Source organism: Lissotriton vulgaris, chromosome 8 (assembly GCF_964263255.1).
Source record: "Lissotriton vulgaris chromosome 8, aLisVul1.2, whole genome shotgun sequence".
NCBI classification, from domain to species: Eukaryota; Metazoa; Chordata; class Amphibia; order Caudata; family Salamandridae; genus Lissotriton; species Lissotriton vulgaris.
The window spans coordinates 1,190,159,520-1,190,186,691 of NC_141696.1; the positions used below are offsets into that span (position 1 = coordinate 1,190,159,520).

Consider the following 27,172-nt stretch of genomic DNA (forward strand, 5'->3'; position numbering starts at 1 on the left):
GCCCATGCCCACGGAGAGGGGTGGGAGGGCGGGGCCCATGCCCACAGACAGGGGGCGGGAGGGCAGGGGCCCATGCCCACGGAGAGGGGGCGGGAGGGCAGGGGCCCATGCCCACGGAGAGGGGGCGTGAGGGCGGGGCCCATGCCCAAGGAGAGGGGGTGGGAGGGCGGGGCCCATGCCCAAGGAGAGGGGGTGGGAGGGCGGGGCCCATGCCCAAGGAGAGGGGGTGGGAGGGTGGGAGGTTGGGCCCATGCCCAAGGAGAGGGGGTGGGAGGGTGGGCCCATGCCCAAGGAGAGGGGGTGGGAGGGTGGGCCCATGCCCACGGAGAAGGGGCGGGAGGGCCGGGCCCATGCCCACGGACAGGGGGTGGGAATCCTGGGCCCATGCCCACGGACAGGGGGTGGGAGGGCGGGTCCCATGCCCACGGACGGGGGGTGGGAGGGCGGGGCCCATGCCCACGGAGAGGGGGTGGGAGGGCGGGCCCATGCCCACGGAGAGGTGGTGGGAGGGCGGGGCCCATGCCCACGGAGAGGGGGTGGGAGGGCGGGGCCCATGCCCAAGGAGAGGGGGTGGGAGGGCGGGGCCCATGCCCAAGGAGAGGGGGTGGGAGGGTGGGAGGTTGGGCCCATGCCCAAGGAGAGGGGGTGGGAGGGTGGGCCCATGCCCAAGGAGAGGGGGTGGGAGGGTGGGCCCATGCCCACAGAGAAGGGGCGGGAGGGCCGGGCCCATGCCCACGGACAGGGGGTGGGAATCCTGGGCCCATGCCCACGGACAGGGGGTGGGAGGGCGGGGCCCATGCCCACGGACAGGGGGTGGGAGGGCGGGTCCCATGCCCACGGAGAGGGGGTGGGAGGGCGGGGCCCATGCCCACGGACAGGGGGTGGGAGGGCGGGTCCCATGCCCACGGAGAGGGGGTGGGAGGGCGGGGCCCATGCCCACGGAGAGGGGGTGGGAGGGCGGGGCCCATGCCCACGGAGAGGGGGCGGGTGGGAGGGAGCCCAAGCTCACAGAGAGGGGGCGGGTGGGCTGGAGCCCAAGCTCACAGAGAGGGGGCGGGTGGGCGGGAGCCCAAGCTCACAGAGAGGGGCGGGTGGGCGGGAGCCTAAGCTCACGGAGAGGGGGCGGGTGGGCGGGAGCCCAAGCTCACGGAGAGGGGGCGGGTGGGCGGGAGCCTAAGCTCGCGGAGGGGGGGGCGGGAGCCCAAGCTCACGGAGAAGGGGCGGGTGGCCGGGAGCCCAAGCTCACGGAGAGGGGGCGGGTGGGCGGGAGCCCAAGCTCACGGAGGGGGGGGCGGGAGCCCAAGCTCACGGAGAGGGGGCGGGTGGGCGGGAGCCCAAGCTCACGGAGAGGGCACGGGTGGGCGGGAGCCCAAGCTCACGGAGAGGGGGCGGGTGGGCGGGAGCCCAAGCTCACGGAGAGGGGGCGGGTGGGCGGGAGCCCAAGCTCACGGAGAGGGGGCGGGTGGGCGGGAGCCCAAGCTCACGGAGAGGGGGCGGGTGAGCGAGAGCCCAAGCTCACGGAGAGGGGCGGGAGCCCAAGCTCACGGAGAGAGGCGGGAGCCCAAGCTCAGGGAGAGAGGGCGGGAGCTCAAGCTCACGGAGAGGGGGCGGGGGGCGGGAGCCCAAGCTCACGGAGAGGGGGCGGGAGCCCAAGCTCACGGAGAGGGGGCGGGGGGCGGGAGCCCAAGCTCACGGAGAGGGGGCGGGTGGGCGGGAGCCCAAGCTCACGGAGAGGGGGCGGGTGGGCGGGAGCCCAAGCTCACAGAGAGGGGGTGGGTGGGCGGGAGCCTAAGCTCACGGAGAGGGGGCGGGAGCCCAAGCTCACGGAGAGGGGGCGGGTGGGCGGGAGCCTAAGCTCACGGAGAGGAGCCGGGTGGGCGGGAGCCTAAGCTCACGGAGAGGAGCCGGGTGGGCGGGAGCCCAAGCTCACGGAGAGGGGGCGGGTGGGCGGGAGCCCAAGCTCACGGAGAGGGGGCGGGTGGGCGGGAGCCCAAGCTCACGGAGAGGGGGCGGGTGGGCGGGAGCCCAAGCTCACGGAGAGGGGGCGGGTGGGCGGGAGACCAAGCTCACGGAGAGGGGGCGGGTGGGCGGGAGCCCAAGCTCACGGAGAGGGGGCGGGTGGGCGGGAGCCCAAGCTCACGGAGAGGGGGCGGGTGGGTGGGAGCCCAAGCTCACGGAGAGGGGGCGGGTGGGCGGGAGCCCAAGCTCACGGAGAGGGGGTGGGTGGGCGGGAGCCCAAGCCCACGGAGAGGGGGTGGGTGGGCGGGAGCCCAAGCCCACGGAGAGGGGGTGGGTGGGCAGGAGCCCAAGCTCACAGAGAGGGGACGGGTGGGCGGGAGTCCAAGCTCACAGAGAGGGGCTGGGTGGGCGGGAGCCCAAGCTCACAGAGAGGGGACGGGTGGGCGGGAGCCCAAGCTCACAGAGAGGGGACGGGTGGGCGGGAGTCCAAGCTCACGAAGAGTGGGGCGGGTGGGCAGGAACCCAAGCTCACGGAGAGGAGGCGGGAGCCCAAGCTCACGGAGTGGGGGCGGGAGCCCAAACTCACGGAGAGGGGGCGGGTGGGCGGGAGCCCAAGCTCACGGAGAGGGGGCGGGTGGGCGGGAGCCCAAGCTCACGGAGAGGGGGCGGGTGGGCGGGAGCCCAAGCTCACGGAGAGGGGGCGGGTGGGCGGGAGACCAAGCTCACGGAGAGGGGGCGGGTGGGCGGGAGCCCAAGCTCACGGAGAGGGGGCGGGTGGGCGGGAGCCCAAGCTCACGGAGAGGGGGCGGGTGGGCGGGAGCCCAAGCTCACGGAGAGGGGGCGGGTGGGCGGGAGCCCAAGCTCACGGAGAGGGGGCGGGTGGGCGGGAGCCCAAGCTCACGGAGAGGGGGCGGGTGGGCGGGAGCCCAAGCTCACGGAGAGGGAGCGGGTGGGCGGGAGCCCAAGCTCACGGAGAGGGGGCGGGTGGGCGGGAGCCCAAGCTCACGGAGAGGGGGCGGGTGGGCGGGAGCCCAAGCTCACGGAGAGGGGGCGGGTGGGCGGGAGCCCAAGCCCACGGAGAGGGGGTGGGTGGGCGGGAGCCCAAGCCCGCAGAGAGGGGGTGGGTGGGCGGGAGCCCAAGCCCGCAGAGAGGGGGTGGGTGGGCGGGAGCCCAAGCCCGCAGAGAGGGGGTGGGTGGGCGGGAGCCCAAGCCCGCAGAGAGGGGGTGGGTGGGCGGGAGCCCAAGCCCGCAGAGAGGGGGTGGGTGGGCGGGTGCCCAAGCTCACGGAGAGGGGGCGGGTGGGCGGGAGCCCAAGCTCACGGAGAGGGGGCGGGTGGGCAGGAGCCCAAGCTCACGGAGAGGGGGCGGGTGGGCGGGAGCCCAAGCTCACGGAGAGGGGGCGGGTGGGCGGGAGCCCAAGCTCATGGAGAGGGGGCGGGAGCCCTAGCTCACGGAGGGTAGGCCGGTGGGCGGGAGCCAAAGCTCACAGAGAGGGGGCGGGTGGGCAGGAGCCCAAGCTCACAGAGAGGGGGCGGGTGGGCGGGAGCCCAAGCTCACAGAGAGGGGGCAGGTGGGCGGGAGCCCAAGCTCACAGAGAGGAGGCGGGTGGGCGGGAGCCCAAGCTCACAGAGAGGGGGCGGGTGGGCAGGAACCCAAGCTCACGGAGAGGGGGCGGGAGCCCAAGCTCACGGAGTGGGGGCAGGAGCCCAAGCTCACGGAGAAGCGGCAGGTGGGCGGGAGCCCAAGCTCACGGAGAGGGGGCGGGTGGGCGGGAGCCCAAGCTCACGGAGAGGGGGCGGGTGGGCGGGAGCCCAAGCTCACGGAGAGGGGGCGGGTGGGCGGGAGCCCAAGCTCACGGAGAGGGGGCGGGTGGGCAGGAGCCCAAGCTCACGGTGAGGGGGCGGGTGGGCAGGAGCCCAAGCTCACGGTGAGGGGTTGGGTGGGTGGGAGGCCAAGCTCACAGAGCGTGGGCGGGTGGGTGGGAGCCCAAGCTCACAGAGAGGTTAGCCAGAGCTCACGGAGAGGGGGCGGGTGGGTGTGAGCCAGAGCTCACGGAGAGGGGGCGGGTGGGTGTCCGCCCAAGCTCACAGAGAGGGGGCGGGTGGGCGGGAGCCCAAGCTCACGGAGAGGGGGCGGGAGCCCTAGCTCACGGAGGGTAGGCCGGTGGGCGGAAGCCAAAGCTCACAGAGAGGGGGCGGGTGGGCAGGAGCCCAAGCTCACAGAGAGGGGGCGGGTGGGCGGGAGCCCAAGCTCACAGAGAGGGGGCAGGTGGGCGGGAGCCCAAGCTCACAGAGAGGAGGCGGGTGGGCGGGAGCCCAAGCTCACAGAGAGGGGGCGGGTGGGCAGGAACCCAAGCTCAAGGAGAGGGGGCTGGAGCCCAAGCTCACCTAATGGGGGCGGGAGCCCAAGCTCACGGAGAAGCGGCAGGTGGGCGGGAGCCCAAGCTCACGGAGAGGGGGCGGGTGGGCGGGAGCCCAAGCTCACGGAGAGGGGGCGGGTTGGCGGGAGCCCAAGCTCACGGAGAGGGGGCGGGTGGGCAGGAGCCCAAGCTCACGGTGAGGGGGCGGGTGGGCAGGAGCCCAAGCTCACGGTGAGGGGTTGGGTGGGTGGGAGGCCAAGCTCACAGAGCTTGGGCGGGTGGGTGGGAGCCCAAGCTCACAGAGAGGGGGTGGGTGGGTGGGAGCCAGAGCTCACGGAGAGGGGGCGGGTGGGTGGGAGCCCAAGCTCACGGAGAGGGGGCGGGTGGGCGGGAGCCCAAGCTCACGGAGAGGAGGCGGGTGGGCGGGAGCCCAAGCTCACAGAGAGGGGGCGGGTGGGCAGGAATCCAAGCTCACGGAGAGGGGGCGGGAGCCCAAGCTCACGGAGTGGGGGCGGGAGCCCAAGCTCACGGAGAAGCGGCAGGTGGGCGGGAGCCCAAGCTCCCGGAGAGGGGGCGGGTGGGCGGGGGCCCAAGCTCACGGAGAGGGTTGCCCAAGCTCACGGAGAGGGGGCGGGTGGGCGGGGGCCCAAGCTCACGGAGTGGGGGCGGGTGGGCGGGGGCCCAAGCTCACGGAGAGGGGGCGGGTGGGCGGGGGCCCAAGCTCACGGAGAGGGGGTGGGGGCCCAAGCTCATGGAGAGGGGGCGGGTGAGCGGGGGCCTAAGCTCACGGAGAGGGGGCGGGTGGGTGGGGGCCTAAGCTCACGGAGAGGGGGCGGGTGGGTGGGAGCCCAAGCTCACGGAGAGGGGGCGGGTGGGTTGGAGCCCAAGCTCACGGAGAGGGGCAGGTGGGCGGGCCCCAAGCTCACGGAGAGGAGGCGGGCCCAAGCTCACGGAGAGGGGGTGGGGCCCAAGCTCACGGAGAGGGGGCGGGGCCCAAGCTCACGGAGAGGGGGCGGGTGGGCGGGGCCCAAGCTCACGGAGAGGGTCGGGGTGGTGGGAGCCCAAGCTCACGGAGAGGGGCAGGTGGGCGGGGGCCCAAGCTCACGGAGAGGAGGCGGGGCCCAAGCTCACGGAGAGGGGGCGGGCCCAAGCTCACGGAGAGGGGGCGGGGCCCAAGCTCACAAAGAGGGGGCGGGGGGCGGGGCCCAAGCTCACGGAGAGGGGGCGGGTGGGCGGGGCCCAAGCTCACGGAGAGGGGGCGGGTGGGCGGGGCTCAAGCTCACGGAGAGGGGGAGGGTGGGCGGGGCCCAAGCTCACGGAGAGGGGGCGGGTGGGCGGGGTCCAAGCTCACGGAGAGGGGGCGGGTGGGCGGGGCCCAAGCTCACGGAGAGGGGGCGGGTGGGCGGGTCCCAAGCTCACGGAGAGGGGGCGGGTGGGCGGGGCCCAAGCTCACGGAGAGGGGGCGGGTGGGCGGGCCCAAGCTCACGGAAAGGGGGCAGGTATGCGGGGGCCCAAGCTCACGGAAAGGGGGCGGGTGGGCGGGGGCCCAAGCTCACGGAAAGGGGGCGGGTGGGCGGGGGCCCAAGCTCACGGAAAGGGGGTGGGTGGGCCGGAGCCCAAGCCCACAGAGAGGGGGTGGGTGGGCGGGAGCCCAAACCCACGGAGAGGGGGTGGGTGGGCAGGAGCCCAAGCCCACGGAGAGGGGGTGGGTGGGCGGGAGCCCAAGCCCACGGAGAGGGGGTGGGTGGGCGGGAGCCCAAGCCCACGGAGAGGGGGTGGGTGGGCGGGAGCCCAAGCCCACGGAGAGGGGGTGGGTGGGCGGGAGCCCAAGCCCACGGAGAGGGGGTGGGTGGGCGGGAGCCCAAGCTCACGGAGAGGGGGTGGGTGGGCGGGAGCCCGTGGGCGGGAGCCCAGCCCACGGAGAGGGGGTGGGTGGGCGGGAGCCCAAGCCCACGGAGAGGGGGTGGGTGGGCGGGAACCCAAGCCCACGGAGAGGGGGTGGGTGGGCGGGAGCCCAAGCTCACGGAGAGGAGGCGGGTGGGCGGGAGCCCAAGCTCACAGAGAGGGGGCGGGTGGGCAGGAACCCAAGCTCACGGAGAGGGGCGGGAGCCCAAGCTCACGGAGTGGGGGCGGGATCCCAAGCTCACGGAGAAGCGGCAGGTGGGCGGGAGCCCAAGCTCACGGAGAGGGGGCGGGTGGGCGGGGGCCCAAGCTCACGGAGAGGGGGCGGGTGGGCGGGGGCCCAAGCTCACGGAGAGGGGGCGGGTGGGCGGGGGCCCGAGCTCACGGAGAGGGGGAGGGTGGGCGGAGGCCCAAGCTCACGGAGAGGGGGCGGGTGGGCGGGGGCCCAAGCTCACGGAGAGGGGGCGGGTGGGCGGGGGCCCAAGCTCACGGAGAGGGGGCGGGTGGGCGGGGGCCCAAGCTCACGGAGAGGGGGCGGGTGGGCGGGGGCCCAAGCTCACGGAGAGGGGTGGGGGCCCAAGCTCATGGAGAGGGGGCGAGTGAGCGGGGGCCTAAGCTCACGGAGAGGGGGCGGGTGGGTGGGAGCCCAAGCTCACGGAGAGGGGCAGGTGGGCGGGGGCCTAAGCTCACGGAGAGGAGGCGGGGCCCAAGCTCACGGAGAGGGGGCGGGGCCCAAGTTCACGGAGAGGGGGCGGGGCCCAAGCTCACGGAGAGGGGGCGGGTGGGCGGGGCCCAAGCTCACGGAGAGGGGGCGGGTGGGCGGGGCCCAAGCTCACGGAGAGGGGACGGGTGGGTGGGATTGCCCAAGCTCACGGAGAGGGGCAGGTGGGCGGGGGCCCAAGCTCACGGAGAGGAGGCGGGAGCCCAAGCCCGCAGAGAGGGGGTGGGTGGGCGGGAGCCCAAGCCCGCAGAGGGGGTGGGTGGGCGGGAGCCCAAGCCCGCAGAGAGGGGGTGGGTGGGCGGGAACCCAAGCCCGCAGAGAGGGGGTGGGTGGGCGGGAGCCCAAGCCCGCAGAGAGGGGGTGGGTGGGCGGGAGCCCAAGCCCGCAGAGAGGGGGTGGGTGGGCGGGAGCCCAAGCCCGCAGAGAGGGGGTGGGATAGAGGGTGGGTGGGCGGGAGCCCAAGCCCACAGAAAATAGCCGGGAGCCCAAGCCCACAGAAAGGGGGCAGGGGCCCACGGAGAGGGGAGCAGGCCGAAGCTCACGGAGAGGGGGCGGGGGCCCAAGCCCACAGAGATGAGGGCGGAAGGGCGGAAGGGCAGAAGCCCAAGCCCACGGAGAGAGGTGCGGGAAGGCAGGGGTTCAAGCCGACAGAGAGGGGGGAGGGCGGGGGCACAAGCCCATGGAGAGTTGGCCCAAGCCCATGGAGAGGGAGCGGGGCAGGGACCCAAGCCCACGCAGAGGGGGCTACAGTGAGTGGTTTGAAGCTCACAGAGAGAGGGCAGGAGGGCAGGATGCCAAGCCCACGGAGAGTGGGCAGGAAGACCAAGCCCACATAGAGCTGGCAGTAGGATGGGCAGGTCACGCCCATGGAGAGTGGGCTGCAGGAGGGGACAAGCCCACGGGGAGTGGACGATAGGGAGGAAGCCAAGCACATGGACAAGGGAGAGCGGGTGGGAGGGCGGGGCAAGCACACAGACAAGGGAGAGTGGGTGGGGGCAAGCACTCGGACAAGGGAGAGTAGGTAGGAGGGTGGGGCAAGTACACTGTTGGACAGGCCACATGGAAGGCCGCTCTCCCCCGGCCCGACCAGGCCCCGAGCCCGGTCACGCAGGTACCATACACCACCATTGCACGACCTCCGTCCCCTCAGGGACCCCTGCCCTCGAACATGTCGACCTCGTGGGTCCGATCCACTGCCGGCCCACGCACCCATCCGGGGGCGCCATCTTGGACACTCCACCACGAGGCCGCCTGGCCCCCGATCGACCTCAACCCTGGGCCTGGCCCGACCTCAGACATCCCGGCACCACCATCCACCCAGGAGGTGAGCGGGCTACTTGGCAAGTCAATGAGAGAAAGAGGTGTCGATGGCTCTCCCCCGCCAAGTGCCGCTCGCCCATCGCCTCCCCGGGCGCTGGCTCCACCCCCCTGCTGGGTGTCTGGACTCCCTCATCCCGGACCTCCCGACCTCCAAGTGCGAGGGTCCGGACATCAAAGAGCACCAGCCCTATAACTGGGGCAGCTCCAGAGCAGGAAGGCAGTTGTATCTTGGAGTCGAGAGACGCAAAGAGGAACTCATCCTAGACGGACTACTGGCGCTGCCATAGCTCTGTCTTGTGCACCATCGTCTTGCCTGCTGGCGCTGCCGCAACCTTCGTGACCTTCATATCCTTCATCGTCGTCGGGACCTGCTGGCGTGGCCGCGGACCGTTTGTAACCGTCATCTTCATCGGGACCTGCTGGCTCCGCCGCGGACCGTCGCTTCCTTCGTCCATCTCGGGACCTGCCTGGCTCCGCCGCGGCCCGATCATCTAGAACGCCGAGCTCGAGGATTGAGAGCTATTCCCATCTTTTGGTAACAAGACTGTCCCGCTACCCTTTTCCCAAACCAGAGACCAGAATCGAGGGGACCCCTGAGTCCAGACCTCCTTGTATCATTCCATCGTAACTTACAGAATTGCCTATAAAGTATCGTTGAACTTTAATCTTGTGTGGTGTCCGTCTGTGGGGGGGAAGTTACTGGTCTGTACGATCGCTGGAGACGGCTCTCCCCGGAGACCTCTCCCCTTATCCTCGGCCGACCCTCCCGGTCCGTCTAACATTGGTGGCCAGCGGCGCGATCCGAATCACCGCATAACCGTACAGAGAGTAGCTCACCCCACAGCGAATCACGATGACAACTAAAGAAAGCGGATCAACCGAAAAATTCCAGATGGAGAAATTGGACGAGTACAGCCACCGGGAACTAAAGCAGTTCTGCATCGAACTAGGTATCGCTACCACCGGACTAAGTACCAAAGACGATTTTAAGCATGCCCTAGAATCTTGGGCAGAAACCGGGGCTGCCGGAACCCCCGATCAAAGCATCGCAGCTGAAGAGCAAAGAACGGGTCTCTCGCAAGACGAGATCCGGGAACGAGAAAAAACCCGACTACACGAGCTGGAAATGGCCCGACTCAAAATGGAGGTTGAACTTAAATTGGCCGAACAAAAAATCAACTTAGAGCACCTGCGTCTCCGAGAAGAAAGAGAGGAGAAACAGAGACAAAGGGAGCTCGAGGAAAAGAAACTGGCATATGAACATGAGCAGAAACTAGCTGAGATCGACCTGCGCAAACAAAATAAAGAAGTAGGGGTGTCCGAGCAACCTCACACCCCCGGGGCAGCAGAGAGAAAGGTACACATCCCCAAGGATGTCGTTCGAGAATACTTCCGAGAGGACGACATCCAGCAATGGTTTAAGGCTTATGAAATCGCTATGACTGCACACCGGGTCGATAGGAGCGATTGGGGAGCTGGTCTATGGGGGAGATTCCTCAATGAGGGCCGCGACACCCTGCTGCAACTCCCGGACCACCAGATGGCCTCCTATGACCATATGAAAGCTGCACTCCTCACCCGCTATGGCCTCACACCCGAGATGTACCGTCAGAGGTTCCGAGACTGCACCCGCATCCCGGGTACAACTTGGGTGGATTATGTAACTTACTTTAGCCGAGCCTTCGAGGGCTGGATCAAAGGAAGCAAGGTCACAACCTACGAACAGCTATTCAATCTGATGGTATGGGAGCATTTGTCAAACAATTGCTTCATTGAACTCCGCCAGCACCTCCTCGACAGCAAGTTAACGGATCCCCGGCAGCTCGCAGCCGAAGCTGACCGGTGGGAAATCACCCGAGTGGGCCGAAATGGGTCCTACGAACAGAACCGGAACAACAATGGTCAGCACCGCCCCCGAGGAGGAGGAGGAGGCCAAGGGCGCGGAAGGGACAACGCTCCGGTCGCCCCCGCTGCCAGCACCACCCCCCCGGCCAACCGGGGCAGCACCCCGGTGCGACCTGGATACCGAGCCAATGTTACGTGCCATCGATGCCAACGAGTCGGTCACTATGCAAACGACCCAAACTGCCCCCAGTACCAGAGCCCCAGACCCCGCCAAGTAGCCGCTGCGGCTCTGGGGGAGGAGCAGATCTCAGAGGAACAAGAAGAATATGAGCAAGAACACCAAGAATGGGAGCCAGCCGCCATGGCTCTAGCCTGCTTAGGGGGGAAGGACATGGTCCCGCGAGTCCCCCTACCCGCTAACACCCGGAAGTACAGCCAGTGGGTGAGCATCAATGGACGCCAGGCCGAAGCCCTTCGTGACACCGGGGCCAGTGTAACAGCCGTCCGCTGTCACCTGGTGACCCCAGAACAGTATCTACCGAACATTCTTTGCCCTGTACGTTCAGCCGATAACTCAGAGAGTCTGTGCCGGATGGCCTGTGTCCCCTTCGAGTGGGGAGGGGTCTCCGGCATGTTGAAGGTAACGGTCCGAGACGATGCCCCCGTGGACTGCCTCCTGGGGAATGACCTGGAAAGCTCCCCGTGGGCAGTCGTAGAACGAAGGGAACACCTGGGGATGTTAGGCGTCCCAGACTGGGCGTGCGTCACCACCCGGTCCATGGCCGCCCGTGCCAACCACCGCCCAGAAGAACCCGAATGGCCGGCGCCACCGCCTCCGGTCGCCCCAGCCGAAACCACCGACCGTGACGTCCCTCCAGAACCAGCTCAACCTTCCGACCTCGCTAACCTCGACCAGTGGCCTCAAGAGGGGGGGCCCACGCAAGAACAATTTCGCCAGGAACAGAAGACCTGTCCCTCCGCCAGCAAGCGCTCGCCCAAAGCGCAGGGGATACCTCCGGGACTCACTGGGTCTACTGGGACAATGATCTGCTGTACAGTGAGCAAAGAATCGCAGAGCTGGGGGCCGGCCGAGTACTAGTAGTGCCCCTCCGTTTTAGAGACTTTCTGCTAAACCTGGCCCACGATGTCCCCCTGGCAGGACACCTGGGTCAAGATAAAACCTACAGTCGCCTGGTGACCCACTTCTTCTGGCCCAAAATGAGGAACGATGTACACCAGCATTGCCGATCCTGCCCCACGTGCCAAGCCAGTGGAAAGAGCGGCCGCAAACTAAAAGCCCCCCTACAACCTTTTCCCGTGGTCACCACCCCGTTCGAGAGGGTCGGGATAGACATCGTGGGGCCCCTGGACCCGCGCACGAAACAAGGCCATCGATTCATCTTGGTGCTAGTGGACCACGCCACCCGCTACCCCGAGGCTGTTCCCCTGCGAACTGTGACAGCCCCGGTAGTCGGCCGAGCTCTGATGGGGATCTTCTCCCGGGTGGGCTTCCCCCGAGAAGTCGTCAGCGACAGAGGCACGAACTTTATTTCTAAATATATGAAGTCCCTCTGGCAACAGTGCGGGGTTACCTACAGATTCACGACCCCCTATCACCCTCAAGGAAACGGACTCGTTGAGCGGTTCAACCGCACGCTCAAAGGGATGATCGGGGGGTTGGAAGAGCCCCTCCGTCGCCAGTGGGATGTGCTGCTGCCGTGCCTCCTCTTCGCATATCGAGAGGTCCCCCAGAAGTCCCTCGGCTTCAGCCCGTTTGAACTGCTATATGGACACCCAGTACGGGGGCTGCTCAGCCTAGTCAAGGAAGGCTGGGAGATGCCCCCTCTAAAGAACCCACCAGATGTCTTCCGGTACCTCCTAAACCAACGCAACCAGACCCGGCGGTTCCAAGAGCTGGCAAAAGCCAACCTAGAGGCCAGTCAAGAGGACATGAAAAAGTGGTATGACCGGAATGCCTCATCCATTGAATTTGAACCTGGCCAACAGGTGTGGGTGATGTCCCCCACCGAGCCCTGCGCCCTGCAAGACAAGTGGACGGGGCCCTTCAAAGTAGTCGAGCGCAAGGGTCCTGCCACCTATCTCATCGACATGGAATCCTCCCGGAACCCCCTCCGGGTCCTCCACGCTAACAGACTGAAACCCCATTTTGTACGTACAGAACTCAGCCTCCTGATGGCCACAGACAATGGGGCTGAAGAAGACTCCGAGCCCCTCCCTGACCTCCTACGGACTCGGGAGAAAGACGGCTCCGTGGATGGGGTCCGACTCTCGGAGGCCCTCACCCGAGAACAACACCAGGAGTGCCGAGCCCTCCTGTCACAGTTCGCCGGCCTGTTCTCCCTCACCCCAGGTGTCACTTCCTGGTGTGTGCACGATGTGGACACGGGGGACAGCCCCCCTATCCGCCACCGGGCCTACCGCGTACCAGATCGGGTACGGGCCTGCATCCAGGAAGAAGTAGCAAAGATGCTAGCGCTCGGGGTCATCGAGCCCTCAGACAGCCCCTGGGCCAGTCCTGTAGTACTGGTCCCCAAAGCGGCCGCTCCTGGCACCACACCGGAACTCCGGTTCTGCGTCGACTACCGGGGCTTGAATGCGGTCACCAGAACAGACGCACATCCCATCCCCCGGGCAGATGAACTAATCGACCGCCTGGGAGCTGCCCGCTACCTCAGTATTTTCGACCTGACAGCTGGCTACTGGCAAATTGGCCTCACACCCCGGGCGCAAGAACGTTCTGCCTTTTCCACCCCCGATGGCCATTACCATTTCACGGTCATGCCCTTCGGCATGAAGAATGCACCAGCAACATTTCAACGGCTCGTCAATCAGGTCCTGGCGGGGCTCGAAGAATTCAGCGCCGCCTACCTAGACGACATCGCTGTATACAGCCACCATTGGTCTGAGCACCTCCACCACCTCCGAGCAGTGCTGCAAGCCCTTCAGCGAGCTGGCCTCACGATCAAGGCCAGCAAATGTCAAATTGGTCAAGGGTCTGTAACCTACCTCGGGCACCAGGTGGGAAGCGGCCTGGTGGCCCCTCTGCAGCTCAAAATTGCCGCCATCCAGTCCTGGCAGCCCCCCATCACCCAGACCGAGGTACGAGCCTTCCTGGGCCTCACGGGCTATTACCGAAGGTTCGTGAAAGACTATGGTACTATAGTGGGGCCCCTCACGGAGCTCACGTCAAAGAATCAACCCAAGAACGTCACCTGGACCCCAGAGTGTCAAGCAGCATTCGAGCAATTGAAAGCCGCCATGTGTTCCGCCCCTGTGCTCCAGGCCCCCGACTACAGCCGGGAGTTCGTTGTCCAGACGGATGCCTCCGACCACGGCATTGGGGCAGTCCTATCTCAAGTGAACACCGAAGGCCTTGATCAACCAGTGGCCTTCATCAGCAGGCGACTCCTACCCCGAGAACAACGCTGGAGCACCATAGAGAGGGAGGCCTTCGCTGTGGTATGGGCCCTCAAGAAGCTCCGGCCCTACCTCTTTGGCACCCACTTTCGGGTACAGACCGACCACCGACCCCTGCAGTGGCTAATGCAGATGCGGGGGGAAAACCCGAAGTTACTACGCTGGTCTATCTCCCTACAAGGGATGGACTTCACAGTTGAACACCGGCCTGGGCCAGATCACGCCAACGCGGATGGCCTGTCCCGGTTCTTCCGCCTCGACGAGGAGAGTCCCCAGGAGGATGGGTAACTCTCCCCGCCTTCAGCTGGGGGGGACGCATGTTGGACAGGCCACATGGAAGGCCGCTCTCCCCCGGCCCGACCAGGACCCGAGCCCGGTCACGCAGGTACCATACACCACCATTGCACGACCTCCGTCCCCTCAGGGACCCCTGCCCTCGAACATGTCGACCTCGTGGGTCCGATCCACTGCCGGCCCACGCACCCATCCGGGGGCGCCATCTTGGACACTCCACCACGAGGCCGCCTGGCCCCCGATCGACCTCAACCCTGGGCCTGGCCCGACCTCAGACATCCCGGCACCACCATCCACCCAAGAGGTGAGCGGGCTACTTGGCAAGTCAATGAGAGAAAGAGGTGTCGATGGCTCTCCCCCGCCAAGTGCCGCTCGCCCATCGCCTCCCCGGGCGCTGGCTCCACCCCCCTGCTGGGTGTCTGGACTCCCTCATCCCGGACCTCCCGACCTCCAAGTGCGAGGGTCCGGACATCAAAGAGCACCAGCCCTATAACTGGGGCAGCTCCAGAGCAGGAAGGCAGTTGTATCTTGGAGTCGAGAGACGCAAAGAGGAACTCATCCTAGACGGACTACTGGCGCTGCCATAGCTCTGTCTTGTGCACCATCGTCTTGCCTGCTGGCGCTGCCGCAACCTTCGTGACCTTCATATCCTTCATCGTCGTCGGGACCTGCTGGCGTGGCCGCGGACCGTTTGTAACCGTCATCTTCATCGGGACCTGCTGGCTCCGCCGCGGACCGTCGCTTCCTTCGTCCATCTCGGGACCTGCCTGGCTCCGCCGCGGCCCGATCATCTAGAACGCCGAGCTCGAGGATTGAGAGCTATTCCCATCTTTTGGTAACAAGACTGTCCCGCTACCCTTTTCCCAAACCAGAGACCAGAATCGAGGGGACCCCTGAGTCCAGACCTCCTTGTATCATTCCATCGTAACTTACAGAATTGCCTATAAAGTATCGTTGAACTTTAATCTTGTGTGGTGTCCGTCTGTGGGGGGGAAGTTACTGGTCTGTACGATCGCTGGAGACGGCTCTCCCCGGAGACCTCTCCCCTTATCCTCGGCCGACCCTCCCGGTCCGTCTAACATACACGGACAAGGGAGAGTGGGTGGGAGGGCGGTGCAAGGAAAAGGGAGAGTTGGTGAGGGAGCATGGCAAGCACACGGACAAGGGAGAGTAGGTAGGAGGGCGGGGAAAGTACACAGACAAGGGAGAGTGGGTGGGAGGGCGGTGCAAGGACAAGGGAAGGGAGAATTGGTGAGAGGGCATGGCAAGCACACGGACAAGGGAGAGTGGGTTGGAGAGCAGGGCAAGCACACGGGCAAGGGAGAGTGGGTGGGAGGGCGGGGTGAGCACATGTGCAAGTGAGAGTGGGTGGGAGTCAGGGTGGACACATGGGCAAGGGAGAGTGGGTGGGAGGGCAGGGTGGGCACACAGGCAAGAGAGAGTGGGTGGGAGGGCAAGGTGGGCACATGGGCATGAGAGAGTGGGTGTCAGGGCAGGGCAAGCACACGGATAAGGGGGAATGGGTGGGAGGGCATGGCAAACACATGGACAAGGAAGAGTGGGTGGGAGCGGGACGAGCACACGGACAAGGAAGAGTGGATGGGAGGGCGGGGCAAGCATACAGACAAGGGAGAGAGAGATGGCACATGGACAAGGGAGAGTGCCTGGGAGGTCGGGGTATGCAGACAGACAAAGAAAGTAGGTGGGAGGCCAGGGCAAGAACAGGGTCAAGGGAGAGTGGCTGGGAAGGTGGGACAAGCACACCATGGACAAGGGAGAGTGGGTGGGAGAGCAGGGCAAGCACATGGCCAACATAGAGTAGGTGGTACACCAACAAGAGAGAGTGGGAGGGAGTGCAGGCACACGGACAGGGAAGAGGGAAGAATGGTGGGTCAAGTAGACAGACAAGGAAGAGAGGAAGGGAGGGCTGGGGAGGCACACAGACAAGGGAGAGCCAGTGGGAGGGCGTGGCAAGCACACAGACAAGGGAGAGCCAGTGGGAGGGCATGGCAGGAACAGAGACAAAGCAGAGCGGGTGAGAGGGAGGGGCAAGCACACCAACAAGGGGGAGCGGGTAGGAGGGAGGAGCAAACACACCAACAAGGGGGAGTGGGTGGGAGGGTGGGGCAAGAACACCAACAAGGGGGGGCGGGTGGCAGGGAGGGACAAGCACACCAACAAGGGGAAGCAGGTGGGAGGGAGGGGCAAGCACACCAACAAAGGGGAGCGGGTGGGAGGGGGGGTCAAGCAGACCAACAAGAGGGAGCCGTGGAAAGGAGTATCAAGCACACCAACAAGGGGGAGCGGGTGGGAGGGAGGGGCAAGCACACCAACAAGGGTGGGAGGGAGGGGCAAGAACACCAATAAGCGGGAGGGGGTGGGAGGGAGGGGCAAGAACACCAACAAGGGGGAGTGGATGGGTTGGGCAGGGACACGGACAAGGGAGAGCAGGGGAAAGGGCAGGCACACAGACAAGGAGAGCAAATGGGAGGGCGGGCCGGTACAAGCACTCTGGAGAGCTGATGGGAGGGAGGGTCAGGTACACAGACTAGGGAGAGCAGGTGGCACACGGACATGGGAGAGACTGAAGAGTGCTGGGCAGGGACAAGGGGGAGTGGGTTGGGGCGTGGCAAGCACACCGACAAGAGAAAGTGGATGGCAAATGGACATGGGAGAGTTGCTGGGAGGGTAGAGCAAGCCCATAGACAATGGAGAGGTGCAAGTACACAGACAATAGAGAGTGGGTGGGGGCTCAAGGCGAGCAGACGGACAGCCTAGGGTGGTCAGGAAAAGGCAGGGGCAAGCAGACAGACAATGGTCAGGATGGTCTAGGAACAAGCAGGGACAATGGGGGCTGATCAAGAAGGGCTTGGGGCAGATACCCAATAGTGGGTGGGGGATGCTGTAGCCAGCACACAGATAATGGATCGGACTGGGGAGGAATACAGAGGTTGGGAGAAGGGCAAGAAAGCTGAAAAACACATGCACTCTCTCATACGGTGCCTAAGCAAAAATCAAAAAAGTAGTACCTAGAAAAGCGAGCAGTGAAAGGAGATGAATAATGTGCTCATGTTTCAGCGAAGGGACAAACAGATGAAAAGGAAGGAAGCCTATGTAAGCTGATGAATAAGAAGCAAGCAAATGAGAGTGACAAGAATGCCAACCAATGGTCAGCAATAGGCAGTCTCTAAGCCCCCTATAAAATAACAAAAGGTCTCACAAGAGACAGGGCCTGTGCTATCTTAGGCAAGAGCTGAAACTCCATACTCATAATACATTAACAATAGAAGCAATTGAATTTACCTTGGTGAGAGAAGGAAGGTGATATCTGGCTGTGGCTGGTTCCAGTATATCAGGTGAATAATTAAGGGAGTATTTTGAGACAGGTTTACTTTGCTTCCCCTTTAAAATCCAAGGATTTAATAATAAGTCAAGGCCTTGACGACACAGCTAAATGTGTGCCTTTTAACAATTGAATTTGTAAAAATGTTATTTAGGATTTTAAAGAAACAAGAGCATTCACATAAAAACATATTTGGCAGCTCAAACTTCAAGGGCTTAATGTTAAGTTATGGCTCAGCTAATATAGCATTTAAAATGGGTTTCACAGAAAACGGAATATAGCATTATGATTGAATAACAGGCAAAGTTGTAAAACTCAGGCTAAACACATTCAACAATCTCCAATAAACAAGACACCAACAAAGATTCAAATAAGGGTAAAATGTCCCATATAACATAAATGAAAAGAACAGGCAAGAGAGAATATTAATTATTTCCCTTTACAATAGGATTAATCTACAGTAGCACAAAATGTGAAGAAAAATAATGGCCAGGACTGAAAACATGAGATACAGCTACCTCTTTCACGTCTTTGAAAATGCCCACAAATTCTTCATTGATTGACAAACTACGACGCTCAATGTCTCCACGCAGATTCCTCCTGGAACGTAAACTGTTTTCAGTGAAAAAAGATGACAGTGCTTTGAGAGCTTCCAACATTTCCTATCGAAAAAACAAAAAGAACAGAAGCATAAGATTCCACGAAAGACAAATTATACACACAAAATAAATAGAAATAATCTCCACAAACCTCAAGGTTTCTCAGAACCATGATACTTGACAAAATGATTACATAAAAAGCTAGGACCATTTTAGACGAACATAACTATCATTTACCGGCTGTTTAGTCCTTGGCTCCTAAAAATCGAATTCTATGGATTCCAGTTTGTAAAAATGTTTGCAAATGAGTAATCCGCCTATCATTTTAGGAACATTGGGCCAGATGTACGAAATATTTTTCCAATCACAAACGTCACGATTCACAAAATGGGGCCATTTGCAAACGAAAAAATGCTTTTTCAAATGTACAAAATGTGATTCGGTAACTTGTTACTGAATTTAATTTTGCATTTGGGATACAGAATTTGGATTTGGATTCCAAATGCCAAATCCATATGGTATGTATTACTGTTTTTCAACCGAATTGTAGTCACAAAACAGTAATACTTTACCACAGTTTACAACTGGTGGTAACCCATTTGTAAAGGGGAAGGGTTCATTAAGGGACCCCCATCCCCTTTGAGAATGTAAATAATAATATTTTTTAAGAGCAGGCAGTCGTTCGAGGGACCACTGCCTACTCTTAAAAGATTAAACTTCAAGGTTTCATTTTTTTAATAACCTGAATCATTGGGCTTGCTATTATATAAATGTTGCAGAGTCCTTTCCAAATTTCGTTTTTTGAGTGCAGTATATACAGTAATTTAACATCAGACCTGTATTTGGGCCAGAGGAGGCTTACACGATGAGACCTTTATATTAACATAACGGTCGGGACCTGAGGAGAGTTGTAATTTACTGCATTGAACTCGCGAGAGTGGACCTTGAGATAATACCCTTGATAATTATGCCACTGGGTACTTTTCATGGAAGCCCTGATCACACACTTTTAAATATTTGCTTATGAGAATCAAAGGATTGGTTTCCTCCAAAATCGTACTCGGTTTTAGGAGGATCTGTTGTGAACTGTTTTGACGTTTAACAGCCCTGAGGAAGTCATAAGGGGTACTTTCCCGCTTCGACGAAACGCGTTGGCAATTGGCTAAAAGAGAATAAAGAACACAAAGAGGAACAAGAATCCCAGCATCTTTCATTAATTTTGCTAACTGTAATCTGTTGTTGTTGTTGTGAGCCTTGAATTTGGTAAAATTGTTTGTTCAATCTTTGGATTGATTAGTTTGGGGGAAGCAGGGTGCTTTCTCCTCTTTTCAAGAGCACCGCACTAATTTGGCGTGTTGTTACAAAGTAGTGTATTCCATATACAGCGTCTGAGACTCAAGCACCCACGACAGTAGAGTAATTTAACATACTAAAACAGTGGCTGCTTCTGCTTCTTCATTTCCACAATCGGAGGGGACACCGGGGCTGAGTATGTGACCTTTTCAAGGGTTCCCGCTTTTTCAGGGTTGCCCAGTTTGAACTCCACTTTGGGCCATAGATGGAACGCTATCCACCGATGGTGTAGGGCTACTGGCTGTACGGACTTGTTTATGTGTAACAAGACAACTTTATTTTTCATGCATCCTATTCTGTCAAACATGTTTAAGAGCTCCGCAAGGCTGCGAGAGAGTTCTGAGAGGATACGGGAGAGATCCTCTGAATTTCACTAGCTCCAGAGCTTCTGCTGTACTGCAGCTCAGAAGCTTGCCTGGTCTCCCTCCGGCGACGTAGACATAGGTGGTGACCCACGTGCTGCCCCGGGAAACCTTAATGTCAAATCTTCCTAGCATGGGTAATGGTTTGGTTTCAAGAATGTGGTTGTTGTTATCTCCGTGCACTCCTTAAGTGTTGAACAAAGTTTAAGAGGTTTTGTTAGGCACGATCCTTGTCGCACTGTGCCTGTCAGTGCCTTACGTAATTGGGAAAATGTGTGATTGGGAAAACACAAAGAGCGCTCATTTAACATGAAACCATGGGGTTTCTTCACTCATTTAACTTGGCTTAGTTATCTTTAGTAATTCCAAATGAAACAATCATGTCGCTGTTGAGATCATCATATATTTTTTTTATTCCTTTCAAATAGATTTCTTTGTCAGGATGTTTGATGAAGTTCATTTAGATCATAAACAGTTCATTGCATTACTTCATGCCCAATGCATTTCGGGTTGATCAAAGTAACCCTTCATCAGGGGCTGTAAATGAAAGCATACAGGACCTTAGCATTCAGAATACGAACCAAAGTACGTGCATTGTATCTTCAAACATTATCAACCAAATAAACAAAATTAACATTTATCAACAATGAAAATACATTGTAGACATCCAGCGAACTACATGTAACGGCAAAGTGTTGCAGGTTATAGCATAGCGTTATCAGCTCTGGTTAGTAAATAAATGAGGACTGAGTAAAACATGATATGCGGTGTGAACCTATGGAATAGAGTAAAAGACGGAAGAAACGAGGTCAAGGCGCAGCATAACGGACTTACTGAGAAAGTAACGCACGGGGCTCTCGGCGTTCCAAACGCAGAACCGATCAGGTTAACAATGAGCCAATCGGGAGAATTCTTATAGCCCTGTGATGTAGTCACGTGATATAGGGAGCACGAAGAAAAAGAAGTCCGGTATAAAAAACGGCTGATAGTCATTGTAATGGTGAACTAATCTGATATCATAAACGGGTGAACTAATCTGATATCATAAACGGGTTGAACACGAAAAAAGGGCAACTGAAGAATTATACGAAAAGGTACATGCACCGTGTGGACTAGCAAACTCCGTGGTGATAGGTTGCGGGTTTGTATCACGTGTTGATCAAACCAGGAAGTAAACAAACAAATGCGTGTAGGTGCGATCCGAGTACCGATCGCAACGTGGACCTGATAGTCAGTAACAGTAGACATTGCATAGTGTTAGGGACATGTAGGAACTTATGTGTCAAGAAAAACCGAGAACAATGTGAGCTGAGAAGCAAACTAAGGATGCATATATAATATGAGGAAATTGAGAGTGTAACACATTCTATCGTAATAAATTCACATATAATGCAATATGATACACAAACTAAAACAAGCGTAGATATGCCTCAAAACAATATAAACCATGATGGGTGGTGTAAACAGCAAGTAAGCTATCAATCAAAAGTCTAACGAGCTGATATTAAAGCTGGAATCTCATGTGAATATAGTGCGGGAACGAAGGGACCTCAAATTCCATGGTTGTGCTGAAGTGTCAAAGAAAACATGAAAATTCGATTCTGTCATTTATCCCTGTAGGTTGAAGGGAATTAAGTTTTTTAATCCAGAAAAATTCAGCTTGTAAACGCTGTTTAACGGGATCCATGTCACAGCGTTGCGGGAGTATTTCCAGTATGGTAAATTTTAGTTGTGCTATTTGATGGTTACATTCAAGCCAGTGAGTGGCCACAGCTGATTTCGTATTTTTTGTACGAATGTTACTTTTATGTTCAGACATTCTTATTTTGATCTTCCTTTCTGTCTGACCAACATATATTTTGCCACATGGGCATTTGATAGCGTAAATTACATTTTTGGAGTCACAAGTTCCAGTGTATTGTAGATCGATTTTGTGCCCTTTTGTAGGATGCATAAAAGTTTTTCCGGTTATTACATTATTGCAGTGTATGCAATTCAAGCATTTGGACATGCCTTTATGTTGGGTTTTAATTTCTTTTTTGGTAGTGAGAACCTCCTTTAGATTTCTTGATCTTTTAAACGCAAAAGTTATTTGGTCACTGTACAAGTTTTGCAGGTCTGGTTCATCTTTGATTAGAGCCCAATGTTAATTAATGATTCTCTTGATCTTTTTAACTTCTGTAGAAAATTTCAAGACGCATACTGTTTTTTGTTCTGTGGTTTGGAGTGTGGGCGTCAATAGACTCTCTCTCGATAATTTAGCTACTTTTTTGAGTGATTCTTCTAGAAACTCTTTGGGATATCCTCGGGCAAGGTATTGTTGTTGTTGCTCTTCCATGGTTTTTTCCAAAACATGAGAATCAGAGGTGATTCTTTTCTGTCGAATGAATTGGGATGTCGGTAGATGTTTCTTAACCCCTTCAGCGCGGCGCAAATTTTCGCGCTGTGCTGAAGGTTCTAAGTTCTAACGGACTCATGACGGAACGGTTCCGTCATAAGCACAGGCCAACCGACGCTCATGACGGAACCGTTCCGTCATGAGCACCGAAGGGGTTAAGAGTTTCAAGATGGAAACTTTGAAAAAGTAAACTAGAGTTAAGGTCTGTGGCTTTTTTGTATACTTGTGTTTGTAGTTGTTGGTTGATGATTGTTATTTGTACATCTAGGAACAAGATTGTTTCCTTATGGATGGTGTAGGTAAATTTGATTCTGGGATTCAGCTGATTGAGTTCAGCGATATTGGTCAGTAATTGCTCCTTTTCTCCTCTCCAGATCAAAAATAGATAATCGATGTATCTTTTGAATATCACTAGATGGTCAGTCCAATTGGTGTTGTTTAAGATGTGATCATGTTCAAATTTTGACATGAACAGATTAGCATATGAGGGAGCCCCCCCAAAGCCCATTGAAGTGCCATTGCATTGATTATAGTATTTGTTATTCCATTCAAAATAGCTATGGTATAACGCAAAATGCATTAATTAAATGAGGAAAATTTTATTGGCTTCACATTCTTGATCTCTAAGTAAGTTCCATTCTAGAGCTTCAAGGCATTCATTGTGTAAAATTGATGTGTACAGTGACACAACGTCAACAGTACACAACCAATATTCGGTATTTGCTTCAAGAAGAATCGTTCTAAGCAAATTGAGGAAAGTTGTTGTATCTTTTATGTAGGTTTGTCCCTTTTGTACAGGAACTAAAAAGGAATAAAAATATATGATGATCTCAACAGCGACATAATGGTTTGGTTTGTCACATGCAAAATCTCTGATCTTGGTGGGAGTCAAAGAAGGGGGTTTAGGCAGTTGATAATATACCCCTTCAGCCATGATATTGGTTGAGGCTCCAGTGTCAATGGTGGCTACATTGGAGTCAGTCCCTACTCGCGGGCAACATTGGTGCAGGGGCCTGCCTACTTCTGTGCCAGTGCCTACCATGAATGCAGGGTGTGATCCATGGTGTCATACCCATTGCTGGACCTGGGGTTACCAGTCCACATAGGGTAGTCCTGGCACAGCGAGTAAAGGCCTATCTCAAAGACAAATTGGGCTAAGCTAGCGTCGCACTTACCACAGTAACCCTGTGCCCATCCACTAAAAATGAAACTACACCTTTTTAGTAAAAATATAGAATACTTTATCTTCTCTGTTTATGCTTGGATTCAGTTACATCACATTAACATGTCATCATTATACAAGTACTGTACTTGACTCTCCATAAAGCTTGATATGACCCACCCCAGGTGACTCTAGCGAGTCCCACTAGGTCATAAAATTAAACAGCAGGATAAATCCCCAACAAAGTCCTTTTTCAGGTATTAGCCCCTCAACTTTTATATTACTAGTGCAACCTCCTGGGTCAGAAAGGAGAGAAAATCAGCATAAGGTAAATTGAATGATCTAGCACAATAATATCTAGGAAATGAAGACAGTTAGCTTTCAGTATAACATTTCAGTTAAAAGTACCATTCCAAATTAACATTTGCCCCTCTTGAAGTGTAATCATTGGTTTAAAGAAGGATTCACAGTTCAGACACTTAAGTAGACAGAGTAGCACTTCAGACTCGTGACTCCCTCTGCCTCTGACTCGTTATCTCACCAGAACTGGCACCACTACCGCTGAAACAGCATATACTCTTTGATTTATGACTCTCTAGACGGATCAATATCTCTCGTTAGTTCCAGTGAACTCGTGCCGTTTCTCTATTTTCCCTTTTTCACTCGTCTTCGATGTGTCAGGAAGTCTAATGGTTCCCCGAGCCCAGCAGAGGGATTCGCAGGTCTCTCGCCTCCATTTCCACTTCAAAGCCCTGCTGTCTTTGGGCCTCAGATGACTGTCGGTTGTTTCAAGCAATGCTGGTAGCCTGGGTAAACCGGTTTCTCCCCACCCGCTAAAGTTTTGTAGGCAGCAGTGAGGCCCTCACGGCCTCTGGGGCCCCACACTTCACTTCAACGATCTTACCGGGTTCTGACAGATTCGTCCCAGTCAGATCACTCGGCCGCTTCCTCCTCAGATTGCGTTTCAGCAGCTCTGTTGTGATCCCGGCCCTAACACTGCAGGCTCCTAGCAGCTGACCGGGCCGGAACTACGCCGCAACTTCCTTGGCGTTCCTGTCGGCTCTGCGTCCCGCCCTCGCCTCAGTCGTCAGAGAGGGAGGGTGCTGACGCGGGCCGGCCTTCTCCGATTCCCGCCCCCTTCTTCCAGCGCTCACTTGACAGCACTCGCTGGCTTCCACGATGCCGTCTCCCAAGAACCGCTGCTCCGCTGACCAAAATCGGGCCCTCCCCCTCTGTATCTCCTCAACGGGGGCCCGTGAATAGAGGCAGCAGTCCAGTGACAGGGACTTCAGCGGCCAGCCGCAACAAGGTAAGGTTCTTCCTACGATCCAATGGCCACAAAGAACCCTTGGGGAAGTGGTTGTGGTTTACCAGACCCCACAACTGCTGTGGAAGCAGTTCAGGTAGGGTTACGGAAGGGGGGGGGAGGCGGGGGGGGAGGGGGAAGAGCCAGACAGTCTCCTTAGAATCAGATGTTCTCCCTGTTGAATTCCCAGGTCAGCTATCTACAGCTCTTCACAAGTAGCTCAGTGACGTTTTTCCCAGGAGCCCTAACAGGTTTAGAGAGCTAGTGGTGATAAAACGATGGCAGGGCTTAGTCAATAGGTAGGGGGTCACATCAACAAAGTAGAGCAGCCGGCCCTTGGGACGATCTAACCCCTCTTAGTGCGCCTTCCTCCCCACGCTACCGCCTCACTCACCAGGCTCCACTCAAGCTCTCTGGTCACTCCAAAATGGCCACCCTGGTTCTGTTCCTTTTATAGACTGGGCTCTGGTTGCTAGAACTAGCTGGAAGGTTCTAGAGCCTTCCCATTGTAGCCCTATGGCTCAGGATCCTGAGGTAAAAATTTGGCAGTTACAAGCCTCCATTTTGTGTCTCACTACTCTCCATTTTAAAGGGGCACCTGTTCCTCAGGATATGTGGAGTTGATGAGGCACCCAAAGCCCTAAGGACAACACCAAAAATTATAGTGAACACAAAAACAAACAAGGGTTAGGAGGCCAAAAGGGGACAAAATAAATAAATAAATAGGAGGGACCACCCAAAGGGCTGACAGGTCTAACACGCGTCCCCCCCAGCTGAAAGTGGGGGGAGCTACCCAATCCCTTGGGAGTTCTCATCATTAAAGCGGAAATACCTAGAGAGACCGTCTGCATTGGCGTGGTCCACTCCAGGCCGATGTTCCACCCGGAAGTCCATTCCCTATAGGGAGATGGACCATCTCAACAACTTGGGATTCTCTCCCTTCATTTGCATCAGCCAACGAAGGGGGCGGTGGGCCGTCTGTACAAGGAAGTGCGAGCCAAACAGGTATGGCCGCAGCTTCTTCAGAGCCCATACCACCTCAAAGGCTTCCCGCTCTATCGCACTCCACCTCTGTTCCCGGGGAAGCAGTTTCCTGGACAAGAAGACAACAGGTTGGTCCAGACCCTCTTCATTGAGTTGCGATAACACTGCCCCAATGCCATGCTCTGATGCATCCGTTTGGTCAATGAATTCCTTAGAGAAATCAGGGGCCCTTAAGACAGGAGCCTCACACATTGCTTGTTTTAGGGTGTCAAAGGCACGTTGGCACGCCTCAGTCCAGACTACCCGTCGAGGTTGTTTCTTGGATGCGAGTTCAGTTAGGGGTGCCACAATGGTGCCATACCCCTTCACAAAGCGACGGTAGTATCCTGTTAGGCCCAGGAAAGCTCGGACCTCAGTTTGGGTCTTGGGGGGCTCCCAGGCAATGATAGCCTCAATCTTAGTCTGAAGGGGCTGCACCGTTCCCCTGGACACCAAGTGGCCTAGGTACACTACCGACCCCTGCCCAATCTGGCATTTGCTGGCCTTGATTGTCAAACCAGCCTGTTTCAGGGCTTGGAGAACAGCCTGTAAGTGACACAAGAGGTCCTCCCAGCTGCTATTGAAGACGGCAATGTCATCTAGATAAGCAGCAGAGAAGGCCTCCATCCCGGAGCGGACCTTGTTCACCAACCGCTGAAAAGTGGCAGGAGCGTTCTTGAGCCCAAAGGGCATCACACAGAACTGGTAGTGGCTCTCAGGCGTAGAGAAGGCTGACCTTTCCTTTGCTCCATCTGTAAGGGAGATCTGCCAGTTCCCTGATGTGAGGTCAAAAGTACTCAGATATTGGGCAGCTCCCAGCCGGTCTATGAGCTCATCCGCCCTAGGGATTGGATGAGCATCCGTCTTTGTCACGGAATTCAATCCCCGGTAATCCACACAGAACCTGAGTTCTGGAGTCGTGCCCGGCGGGGCAGCTTTTGGTACCAGAACCACCAGACTGGACCAGGGGCTGCTTGAAGGTTCAATCACTCCTAGCTCCAGCATCTTAGTGACTTCGCTATGAATACTGGCCTTCACCTTATCTGACAGCCGGTAGGTCTTAGACTTCACAGGTGGGCTGTCTCCCGTGTCCAGTTCATGGGTACACAGGTGGGTCCTTCCCGGGATGAGGGAGAACAGGGAGGAATATTGCTCCAGGACTTGGCGGCAGTCCCTTCGCTGTTCAGGAGTTAGGGATGGGGAGAGAATCACCCCCTCCACCGACCCATCCTTTTCTTGGGACGAAAATAGATCAGGGAGAGGCTCACTTTCCTCTTCCTCTGCTCCATCAGTCACCATCATCAAGATGACCTCGGGCCTCTCATGGTGGGGTTTGAGGCGATTGGCATGGAGCACCCGATGGGGCTGCTGGGGGGTCTTAAGGTCCACTAAGTAAGTGGCCTTGCCCTTCTTCTCAATAACCTCAAAGGGGCCTGTCCAGCGATCCTGGAGGGCACTAAGCTCTCCAGGTTCCATCACGCACACTTTCTGGCCAGGCTCCAACTCCACAGGGTGAGCATTGTGTTCTTACCACTCTTTCATCCCTGCCTGGCTGGCTTCCAAGTTGTCAGAAGCTTGCTTCTACAACTTAGTCATTTGGCTCCGGAAGGCCAGCATGTAGCTCACCACATCCTGGGGAAGCTTCCTGGGAGTCTTTTCCCATCCGTCTTTCAGCAGGCTGAGAGGTCCACGAACAGGGTGCCCATACAGAAGTTAGAAGGGGCTGACGCCCACTCCTTTCTGTGGCACTTCCCTGTATGAGAACAACAGACAGGGTAGGAGGACGT

The 27,172-nt window shown here is 58.1% G+C and overlaps 1 protein-coding gene across 1 annotated transcript in view; it reads right to left on the reverse strand.

The window, feature by feature from the left end:
- Nucleotides 1-27,172, reverse strand: part of COG6 (component of oligomeric golgi complex 6) — a 585,234-nt gene that overhangs the window by 523,501 nt on the left and 34,561 nt on the right. Inside the window, exon 2 of the mRNA XM_086935060.1 lies at nt 17,701-17,844. Coding sequence (XP_086791186.1) covers nt 17,701-17,844 — 144 coding nt within the window. The remainder of the gene's footprint in view (nt 1-17,700; nt 17,845-27,172) is intronic.